Source organism: Schistosoma haematobium, chromosome ZW, assembly GCF_000699445.3.
Source record: "Schistosoma haematobium chromosome ZW, whole genome shotgun sequence".
Taxonomy (NCBI): Eukaryota; Metazoa; Platyhelminthes; class Trematoda; order Strigeidida; family Schistosomatidae; genus Schistosoma; species Schistosoma haematobium.
In genome coordinates, this window is record NC_067195.1 from 7,865,489 (window position 1) to 7,877,607 (window position 12,119).

The 12,119-nt window shown below is 37.1% G+C and overlaps 1 protein-coding gene across 1 annotated transcript; it reads left to right on the forward strand.

Moving 5' to 3' along the window:
• The first annotated feature begins 89 nt into the window (after positions 1-89).
• Positions 90-10,090, forward strand: TXNDC9 (Thioredoxin domain-containing protein 9). The gene is made up of 2 exons (XM_012941096.2): positions 90-137; positions 8,584-10,090. The coding sequence occupies exons 1-2, from the start codon at positions 135-137 to the stop codon at positions 9,325-9,327; spliced, it is 747 nt and encodes a 248-aa protein (XP_012796550.2). The 5' UTR covers positions 90-134; the 3' UTR covers positions 9,328-10,090.
• The last annotated feature ends 2,029 nt before the right edge of the window (positions 10,091-12,119 follow it).

Below are 12,119 nucleotides of genomic sequence, written 5' to 3' on the forward strand. Positions count from 1 at the left end.
AATAACTTATCATCACTCAAATAACATAGCATATACAGTCGTCTGATCAGGTTTGGCTTAAACTATATATTCGATAGAAATAAATTTTCATCAAATACCCTAGATACCGGAAACGCGGGTTTTTTAAACTTGCCATGGTATGCTTAGTTTTTTTTTGTCTGACGTTTCTTTCCCCTTTACATAATATGTGTTTAAATTCAACGTCTTAAGTCGGATTAGATCATATTTAAGTGATGAAAGAGATCAATTATGATATCACTTAAGATCTTCCCTAAACCGAAGTCCCACCTTAAGAACTTGTTGCACATATATGCCACGTTTAATTATAGGGTATCAACTCCTAGAAGTAAAATCTATACATGGATTTGTATTGATAACTATGGATTTGTGCTGCTTTTTAGCTGCAGCCGTTCTCATTGAGTGGAATCGGATGACTAATTAATTATTTTAATAACCCTCAATCAATCCTTTTTTGGGTGTTATATTGCCAAATTTGATGATGTTATTACACGTACATAACTATACATTGTTCAAAAGTCTACATATGTGTAGAAATTATGATACTCCAGTTAATGTTGAACTTGTCTAGCGAAGTGCTTGGTAAAATACAGAAACTTCTTTTGGCTTAGCTGTTTGTGAATTCTATCTCTAAGATTGTGAAAATAATTCCTGTAGCAAAGGGTATTTGATAATCTGTCTCACTTTCCTTAGTTGTCAGTTCAGCGAATTCTGAAGTAATATTAGCTAAGAATACAATACTAATCAGCTTTTATCTTACACCGGGTTAGTATGTAAATAGGAAACCCGTTTATAACAGTTTGCTTGTTGGTTCTGAGCTTTTCGTAGCGTCTCAATTGTCGGTTCAATGGAAAAGTTGCTCATCTAATTCAGTGGAGATTTGGGACTGTCATATCTCTTCAACGTTTTCGTTCTGAAATGAAGAGATTATGAATACAAGCCTACAAAATATCTAAATTGATGGTTTCTCTGGATGTTTCCTAAAGTTACGTACTTGTTCTTTTCTAGGAGAAATTCAAACTGTAGTTTGTTAGCCTTAAGTTGAGGTGAACTGTCATGATACTGTTGTGATTGTAATAATATATGTGACAGCATCTTGACATTTTCCTTAAGATATCTTTGTTTATTTATTTGCTTGTTACAAACGGTGTTGGTCCAACTCTTTATTTATATATTTCTATGCTGAACAGTCTGAATGAATATCTACTTCCATATCGTATGATGTGTGTTCGAAGTCTGTGTTTGAAAGCCTTTAAAAAGTTATCCTCACACACTACTCACTGTCATCTTAACTTTGGCTGCTTCAGGTGAATATTTTGAAAAGTAGTGAATGATTATGCTTACCACAGTCATAGAGTTCTGTACATTTATGGATCTTGAATGCTTTATTCACTGGATAACAATCCATCATTTAATGTCGAGGAATCTCTGTACAGCCACGGGTTACGTATGATCATTCAGTTAACAGATACTGATAACCTCTTATCATACTGTACGTCAGAAATGTAGAACGGTTTTTGACACTTCCGAGAGTGGTATTTGCTAGATTCTGTCTTTCGTTACATATTAAGCATGATAAGCGGCTACTTTAACGTACGTAAGAGTGGAATAAGGACCTTGTAATTAACAGTTGGGATAGACATGGATTTACACAGAATTGGTGACAAAGGTTTCATGACTTACTACTAAACATTGAAATATTACAATGTTAGACTGCAAATTAGGAGAATTTCCATATTCTTGTTGTATTATAAGTGTTGTCCTTCGCTATCTCATATCTCAAATTAGTCTGAGATTCCTACTACTTAGAAAATAAAATAAAACTCAATAAACTTGTTCACATAGTACTTGGCTGTGAGCCGCTTGGCCAAGCTGCAGTAGGTGCAGTGGGATTCAAATCTGGGACTTAGTGGCTAAAGGTCGATCACCCTAACCATTAAACCACCGTTCCACAACGTTTTTTGGAAAGGAGGAGTGGAAGGAAGATTAAGAGGAAAGAGTGGACGAGCTAAATAATATTTATTAACTGGCATCTATCCTTGACCTTATATTTCTGCCCCGCCTCAGTTAATTTATTCATTTATTTTGTTTCCTGTTTTTCTTTAGTTTGTATTAAGATCAAACTTCGTCCTTCTTATTTCGCCCTGACTATTTTTACTCCTTTCTGTTTGGTTCCCCTATTTTACTAATGCCGCGTGAGAACTTTGATTAGTTGAGTTTGTTAATGTTGAATGAAATAGAGATTAAGTTTTTCAAATTGACCTTATCTATCCTAAAAACCCTGTGTGGTGCGTGTTACTTATATTATTACGCTGTGCGCTGCCGAATCTGGATGAGGAGTCGAAGGCACAGTTGTTGGCGTCGCAGTTTATCGAGAGTGTCCCTGCCACCGTCTCCCAACAGCTGAAACTAGTGAACGCAGCGCAACCGATGGATATCAGTGAACTGGCGAAGGTGACTCGTCAGCTGATAACACGAGCAGTAGCTCCGGTCGGGTGCAAAAAGCAGGAGATAAATAATGTCGAAAAGAAGATTGAGGAGCTGGAGTGTGAGATTGCAGCAATACGAGTAAACCATAAAAGAAACGATAAATGTTACGCTTGTGGAGGGACAGGACATTGGAAGATAAACTGTCCAACAAGACGAAGACGCAGATATTTTAGACGTTATAACGTGTGTTCTTTCTATCCTAGGAATCTGAAGGTTGTTGCGTTAGTAGATAGAGGGGCAGTTTATACGAGTTTGAACACAAACAAACGAGATTTAGTTTGTCTGATCGATACAGGTGCAGCAGTATCGTTAATAGACAAAGAGCAGTGTAAGAGACTCAAGCTGTGTACATGAGCTGTCCACACTATAGGAGGCCATATGTTAGAGGTGTTGGGGGTATCTGACAGTGTCGTAAAAGTGGGAGATGCTGAGATAAATTTTCCGTTCGTGGTAACCACAAGCTTATCGAGACAGATATTAAGAGCAGATTTCCTAAGAGAAGCAAAAGCGATAGTTGACTTAAGAAGCGGTAAGGTGGTCACAAACTATGGTTCATTGCCAATACACGAAAGTAGCGAAGTGGCTGAAATAAGAGTGGCAGCGGACGTCTCGTCGAAGAAACTAAACATTAACGAGTTATGCACAAAGTATGCGAAACTGTTTACTGGAGATGGGGAGCCGTATGGATTTTGTGACAGAGTAAAGCACGAAATCCCGATAAAGAACGATCGAGTAAATATATTTGCAACACGTCGTGTCCCGGTGCACTTAGAGGCTGAAGTAAATCGTCAGGTCCAGGAAATGTTGAAAGAAGGTATAATTGAGGAAGCAGACAGCCCATATAGCTCACCGGTACTCTTGATAAAGAAACCAAATGGAAAGTATAGATTTTGTGTCGACTTCAGAGAATTGAATAATATAACAGACCTGAAACCTTGTGCAATGCCAACAGTGGTGGAAACATTAGATCGGCTACAGAATGCCACGGTGTTTACAGTGCTGGATTTACTGTCAGGTTATTGGCAACTGCCTATAAAACAGAGCGATCGAAGCAAGACAGCGTTTACTGTACGTGATAAACAGTATCAATTTAAGCGAATGCCGTTCGGGTTGGCGGGTGCACCGTTTACGTTCAGAAGATTAATGACACTACTGCTCAAGAATCTAGATAATGCCGAGGTATATGGCGACGATGTAGTTGTGTACAGTCAGACAGAAACAGATCACGTCAAGCATATGGAAGCGGTCTTAAAGCGAATTGACGAATTTAAACTTCGAATTAATAAAGACAAGTTGCAGATAGCGAGAAACAGCGTCACGTTGTTGGGACATAAAGTGGGAAATGGAGAAATAAAACCATTGCCGGATAAAATCCTTACCATAAAAAATATTGCAGCACCTAATTCGAAAAAGCAGTTGAGACAGTTCCTGGGAAGAGCGGCGTTCTACAGTCGGTTTGTCAAGAATTTCAACGAAATAGCAGCACCCCTATATAAGTTGTTGAGCAACACCAAGTTTACGTGGACTGAGACCGCCGAAAAAACGTTCAACCGAATCAAAAACATGCTAGACGATCGTCAGATGACGCTCAGACTGCCTGAACCCGGAAAACTTTACAGTGGCCACAGACGCAAATGATCATGGTATAGGTGCTGTATTGAGTCAGGCTGATAGAGTGGTGGAATACGCGAGTCGCGTCCTCATACCCGCTGAACAGAAGTATTCAACGATCGAAAAGGAGTGTTTAGCAATCGTGTGGGCAGTAGAAAAATGGAGACCGTACCTTTTAGGTAGGCGATTTCACATTGAGACTGACCATAAACCCCTGCAGTGGTTGAAAACAGCAAGAGACCCCCGAGGGAAATTGGCGCGATGGATGATACGTCTGCAAGAGTACGAATTCGGTATCGGCCATGTTCCAGGAAAGGAAAACGTAATGGCAGATTACTTGTCGAGACCAGACATGGAAGCCGACCTTCCACTAACAGCACACGCGGTGAATAGTTTAGAGGGAAACCCATTAAAACTCATCCGGCAGCAGAAAGCTGACCCTAACCTTCGAGAGGTAATCAGAGTGATAAAAGAGAAAGCAGACGTAGACAAACGAACAATGGACAAGGAGGTAATAACGCTGCTTCGGCAAAAAGAACGACTGGGAGTGAACGCATATGGAGTCCTGACCTGGCAGGACGATGACGAGAATTGGGTGGCTGTGATCCCGAAAGGCTGGCGGCGTAAAATGATACACGAGTGTCACCAGGTATCACATACAGACATCGCAAGAACGATGGATTTACTACGACAAAGTGCATACTGGCCAGGCATGAGAGACGATGTGGCTGAATACGTGTTAACTTGCCAGCAGTGTCAACTAATGAAAAGCGATCGATACACAACCGCCATTACAGTCAATCCCAGTAACTGCAGTCGGTGATCTATGGTCGGTGGATGTGATGGGACCGTTTCCACAGACGGCGAGCGGTAACCAGTACCTGCTAGTGATGACGGGACATGCTACACGTTGGGTAGATGCCGTACCCATTGCAGACCAGTGGGCAAGAACAGTGACCGAAGTGGTGATCCGGCATATTGTAGCGTGTCACGGAATACTGAAGATGATATTAACTGACCAGGGTCCCTGTTTTGAAAGTGACGAGTTTAAAGCCCGTTTAAAGCAGTTTGGCATCAAGAGGATACAAACTACACCGTATCATCCTCAGACAAACGGGCTTACAGAGAGAAACAACCGGACGTTAAAGGAATGGTTAGCATCTAAAGGAGGAAATTGGGAGAAAGAGTTACCATTGATTTTGCTGGCGCATCGCTCCTCTATACAAAGAACAAACAAGAAGTCACCTTTCTTGCTCATGTATGGCAGACAACCACGACTTCCAATGCATAATAAGACCTGGCCACAACAACAGAAGTGGACGACAACAAGGTTAAGAAAAGAGAGAAGGGAGGCAATAAAGAACGTGAAAAAGAAACAAATATCAGACATAAAAAAGGCGGAACAACAAAGGAGAACGTGGAAACCTTTTGCAGTGGGGGACATAGTAAAGTGTAGAGAACGAAAAAGTAGCTTAGCAGGAGGAGCAGGGTCGGGAAAGCTGATCCCAAAGTGGGAAGGACCGTACGTTATCACGGGGAGACGCGGCTCGGTTTACACGATCCGGAGAGAAGACAAGCAGAAGCGCGTAAATGCTAGTCAACTGCAGAGATGGTTCCAAGATCATCATGTGTGGGAGTCACGAAAAGCACCAAAGAAGACAGCGGTACGGCGATTAGAAAGACTACGATGACAACTTATTAAAAGGGGGGACGAGTGTGGTGCGTGCTACTTATATTGACATAATTAGTATATAACGCGAGTTAAAAACGTAATGTCTAGCAGCGGAAGATGGGAGGGGGATCAAGAAAGGAAGAGCGGAAACACGATGCAATTAGTAAGAAAACGCATGAACAACGAAATGTGAGACAATGGATTGATGTTTGCAACAGGAACAATTTGGTTTGATATGGTGGATTAATATTTTGCAAATTAACGATTTACTATATGGTTTTTCTATTTTACCAAGTAACTGTAATTTTGTGTGTTCTCCTTCACTACACCGGTAGCATAGAAACTTTAAGAATCGTACTGATGTAATTTGCACGAGTGTAGATTTCTTTCCAGACCATCTACATCATTCCGTACCATCTACTGGCCGATTCTACAGTGTTACCACTGTTCTCATACTACACTAGTCCAAATTAAATTGAACGTATCCTTCATTTTCCTGTTGACTTGTGTACCATTCATACATATTCCGCACAGTTATGTATTTATTTCTCCATTTATCGACTCATCCCTATTTCGCTCAAATTCAAGTGTAACATATGTTCATTAACTTTTTGATAACTGTTATAATCTCTTTCTTCTTACGGTTATGACCCAGCTATTCCTATTGCTTAGTATTCTCGGACACCGATTCACTCGACAAGTCCCCAAATCAGAACACGGTTGAACAGGAAGGAGATTATATTCCAAATAACAAGGTTAGATGGAAGCAAGAAGCAAGTCAGAAGCACAATAGACAAAACGTCAGTATATTTATAGTTTTTTTTACATGAGAAGATTCTAGAGTATTCTCCAACTGTCGACTAGTGCTGATTGGATAAGAATTAGCCAATCAGCGTGCACCAAAGCAATCATGAATTGAGCATGCTTTAATCCGGTCTATGTCCCGCTAACAATAACACAAGAGCCGAATTAAATTTTTATATGTATTTGCTTAAATTCATTGTGCAGCTACTAGTATTTAGTGTCATTCATGTCCTTTAAATGCAACGAATTTCAATTAATGTATGAATAAATAAAAAAGCTCATTTTCTCGGCATTCATGCACTTCTTTAATTACTGCCCCCAAATGCCCTGGTGCAGCCAAGAGTGGAGAGAGTCAGCTTTCACTCTCGAAATGCTCTCACATGGTCACGCTCATACAACTACTGCCAGGGAAGTCTTACTCACTGTCTTCTCGTGGTATTACTGTTGTTTACGAAATTGAGAAGACAAAAAGCGAATGCCCAGCACTTTAACCGCGTTGGTGGACACAGAGAGTCCTCCTAAGGGAGTTAGAAAACCCTGATTCCAAACCAGTGGTGCATATGGGCCCCAGGGTCCTGAGAGAACAAATGGCGTATGAACCAATTGTCGGTCACCATAGAACTACATCTAACGTCACACCACTGCCTCGTGGATTAGACCTTCAGGTCAAAGGCTCGGGGTGTGACCTCCTAAGAAAACCACTTTCTCCAGTTTGGGCACCGGGACAATATCCCAGCCCTCACATAAGTCATTTGATTTATGTGGTGCACATCTATTTGATGCCTCCTAGTAACAGTGTTTATGTGTCTAAATAAATAAATCAACAACTAATAGTATATAGTTTGTGAAGACTGTTCAAGTGTATATTAGTTTTAATCAAGAACTGATATCAACTATTAGATATCATAGAGTATCATAGTTCTCATGTATCTGTGTTATGGGACCAGTTTATAATGCACACTCATGATCATACAAAAGACCAAAGGTTAATTCTTCATTCTCTGTACCAACAACCTTCAGGTCACGAGTCGAACAATTAATTTCACGAACATTACGTAATCATCGTAGACGGATTGAATTAAAACATTTTGACTATTAGACTAAACCATGCTTTTAAATATCATCAAATGATCTAGAAGTTTGAAAGGATTTTCCAATTACAAAAAATACCAGAGTAATCACATATGAATTAGCTGAAAGAAATTAAAAAATTCATCATTTAATCAATAAATTTAGGCTTCAATTAGGTCACTGAGATTAATTTAGTTATCCAACATGTTGGTAAACAATTATGGTATTTTAATTCTACACATTTAATGGTAATAAAATTAACCCAAACTAACTTTACATTATTCAATCGGTAAAAAATCGAGTGATTTATGTGGCATATATCTGTTTGGTGCCTCTTTGTATCTATGTTTGTGTGCTTGAATAATAATGATAATAATCTTTAATTACTCATCCAAAATACTGGGTCAGTCAGTCGTACAAAACATAGAATCTGACTTGGGTACATTGATTCAAGTTTCCATAGCACAAGCGAGATAAAATTATTTCAAATCCCAGAGTAGTAGTAGTGGTAATAGTATCACTAGTAGTGTAAAAGATTGGGTATATAAAAAGTAAAAAGGTATAAGATTTTGGAACTCGCATATTAAAAGAAGACAAACAATGAATGCATCTGTTCCAGTGTTATTTACTTTCTAAATATCTTCAGTGGAAACGACATCATATTCTCATTTTTTTAGTTCTAGCATTCTATCCAACATAATCATTTAGATTATATTTCATGGGTGAATAGTCTTCTAATTCTTAAGTAATATCCCGTATCTTCAGCGTACTATTTTAAAACTAACTTGCTATTATCAGTTTTACGAGTTAGATTTAATGTTTTAATTTCATACTTCACTATCTATTTAATCCGCTTCACTAATACTATTCTGACTTTAAAAGTTTAATTTTTATATAATTTCCAATTCCAATTTTAGTTTGATAGTATGAGTGAAACATCCAAACAGAAACAAATACCAACAACTAATCATGAAAAGTTAATTGAATCTCATTTAATAAAAACAGCTCAAATATTAGAAGATACATTAGATGAACAAATTAATCATTTGGATAATTTAAATGATGATGATTTAGAAGCTATTCGTAAACTTCGAATTAAGCAAATGAAAGAAGAATCAAAACAACATTCTGAATGGTTAGCTTTAGGACATGGTGTTTATTCTGAATTATCAAGTGAAAAAGATTTTTTTACTACTTGTAAAACATCATCATTTGGTCTTGTTTGTCATTTTTATCGTGATTCGACATTTCGATGTAAAATTTTAGATAAACATTTAAGTTTATTAGCTTCAAAACATATTGAATGTAGAATGGTAAAGATAAATGCAGAGAAAGCACCATTTTTAACAAAACGATTAAATATTCAAGTGATACCAACTTTAATTCTTGTTAAAAATGAAAAAGTATGCGATCGTATTATTGGGTTTGATGAACTTGGTGGTCATGATGAATTCTCTACTGCTATGCTTGAATGGCGTTTAGCTATTGGTAAAGTGATTAAATATTCTGGTGATTTAACAGTTCCACCAGATATGAATAAGAAGAAAAAGTCTACATGTAGTAATTTATCAAGTATTACTACAAAACTATATGACAATAAATCTATGTATAATAAGTGTTTTGACAATAACAATGATGATGATAACCAAGATAGTGATTAATTAGTTGTTGTTATGCTAGTTGTAACTTCCTCTCTATCTATATAACAATTCAGTTTTACGTGGCAATTGCTTTTTTTAATTTTGTAACCATTATCTCTATACGCACATGTAAACATATAGAAATACAAATTACAAATCATATTTTACTTTGGAATAATGTGTCTTTGAGTTTTCAACTTCTTCAATGTCAGCAAGAAAAATAAATAGGAATACAACGGGTAAAGGTTGATTATCACTTTATTGTAATAGAAAGACAACGTGTCTCTCTCTCTCTCTCTCTCTCTCTCTATCTATCTATCTATCTATCTATATATATATATCAGAAAGGGTTTTGTGGAGATTCAAGAAATTTCAATAGTTGAGTCAATTGAAGCTAGACCACCAGTGCTTCCAGGTTTTTCATGTTCGTGTAGCTTCAATTGACTCATGATTTCAACTATTAAAATATATTTATTTGTAAATATTGTGTTTACATCTTTTTTGTTTAATTTTTGTGTATTTAATATTGTGTTGTATATTTCGTATAGTAATATATCTATTTGATTTTTGTTCTTTTCTTCTTAATCGATATGACATAGATATTGTATTTGTTATAATTCATCATATAGTATTATATGTATTGTTGTAAACAAAGTTCCTTACTTGTATAATGAAAGTATATTCCATTTCAATTATATATTTGAAAAAAATGATAAAACTGATCAATTATAGAATTGAATTATATGTGCAAGATCTTTATCTTTAAATAATAACTATGATACTAGTTTTGTTTGGTATTTATCTTATTAGTTGTATGATAAAATATAATGCGATGTTTTATGGTGTAGGAGTAGATTGAAAGAAAGCTAGGGGTGGCCGAACCAAAACATGGCACAGATCCATGAAGTCATTGCCAAGTGAACTGAGCCATGTTGGTAGGTGTAGACTACTTGGTTGGAATCCGCGAGACGACAGCAACCCGATGATTAGGGATCTTGAGTGACATGACTTTTAGTGGGGCCCTTTATTTTGTCGTCATTTAGATCGGACGATGTTTGTTGACGGGCTCTCCACTTTAGTGGCCCAAGATCTGACTCCAATTTGATCGTATGAATAATCGTTGTCGAAATATATATGTCGCCTATCCTCGTATATAATCATCGACGTAAATCGCGTTAGTCAATAACAGAATTAAATAAGTCAAATAACGAGAATGGACTTTTGAATACATATATTTTGTATATGAAGCGAAACAACGCGTAGTGGAGATGAAGGGTAAGCTAACTCCATTTAGTCAAGCGTTAATCAGTATTTATAGTCTCACAAAAATAAGTTGCAGATGTGGTGATTAGGATAAGAAGTGTACACACATATATACGCTCATATAACAACAGTCAAGATTGATAAGCGCATAATCAACAAGGTCAGAATGTGACTCAAGTAGAATGAATAGATTGGCCTGTCCGAAAGCTAGAATAAGATATATGGGCTTAGCATGTCAACCGACATTACAGACTCAAAATCGTTTGCAATGGCGCAGGTGCATCCACTCTTTATGTTCCCCCAAATTCTAATCTTATGAATTCTTCATGTCCCTCATTTTTTCTCTTTACAAATCTGTTTCACAGGATAATAATCCTTGAATAACATCTTCAAACCCTAATCTTTCCTATTACTGCTTATACTTTTACTATCTCTACCACTATGTGATTTGAATCGACAATTACGTCTCTGTGCTAATGTGGTATGGCAACTCGAACTGATGTACGTACATACGAAGTTCTACGTTGTTTCTGACTATTTATATCATATTTTTTATTTGGTACAAGGAGGCACCAGATATATATGCGCCACACAATAGCAATGAGAATGGGAAGAAAAAAAGAACGTAAGGCGCGTATAAGAGAGAAGAAAGGAAAAAAGAGAACAATAACGACCACAGATTAGTGTATGGTAGTATGATAATAATAGTAGGGGAAACGGAAAAGTACAACCAGAAAGAATTTCGGTCAAGGAAGTTAAAATCACTTGTTATGAAGAAAGTAAAAGAAGGTTACAGTAGGATCTCTACTGGCTTCTATTCTGTGGCATATCTGATAGCGTATCTAGCCACTGTGTTACACCATCTCTCGGTCCCCCAACCAGGGAGTCGAGAAGGACCAACAAGAGCCAGCCCTTTGCAGCTTCCTTTCATACCACGACACCATGTCATACACTGACCACCTCTCCTCTTTTTTCAACCGGTCCGAGCGTTGGCAAATAATGCTCGACGAGGAATTCTCTGGGATGACTGACTGACTGGAGTTAATAAATTATATACGGTATAGCACTGTTATAGACTATATTTATTGTAGAGTTTATACCTATCGATAGAAGTTCAATATATGTTAAAGAATAAAGAGTTAACTTAATCACCATTAACAATTCAATTCATGATCCCTTCCTTATTGATATTTTTTATTGACAATTTATGGGTTATTAGTAAAAGTCCAGTTAATCTATTTTTCTTTAGTGTATAGTTTACTAAGACTGTATGGTTTAATCATAGTCATTCAGTTGTTGCTTTTTTAAATTTTTTAAGACTAATATTTTAAGTAGCATTTTATATGTAATTGGACTTAAATAAAACAACTACATATGAGTAATTACTTACATATTTTTATCTTTAAAGGTAAAATATATGATCGTATAAGCTGGATATAGAGGACCCACCTAGGGGAGTTGTAAAACCCTGATTCCAAATCAATGGTGTACATGGGCTCCAGTATCCTGAGGTGACAAAAGGTGTATGAACCTCTTGTTGGTCACTGGTT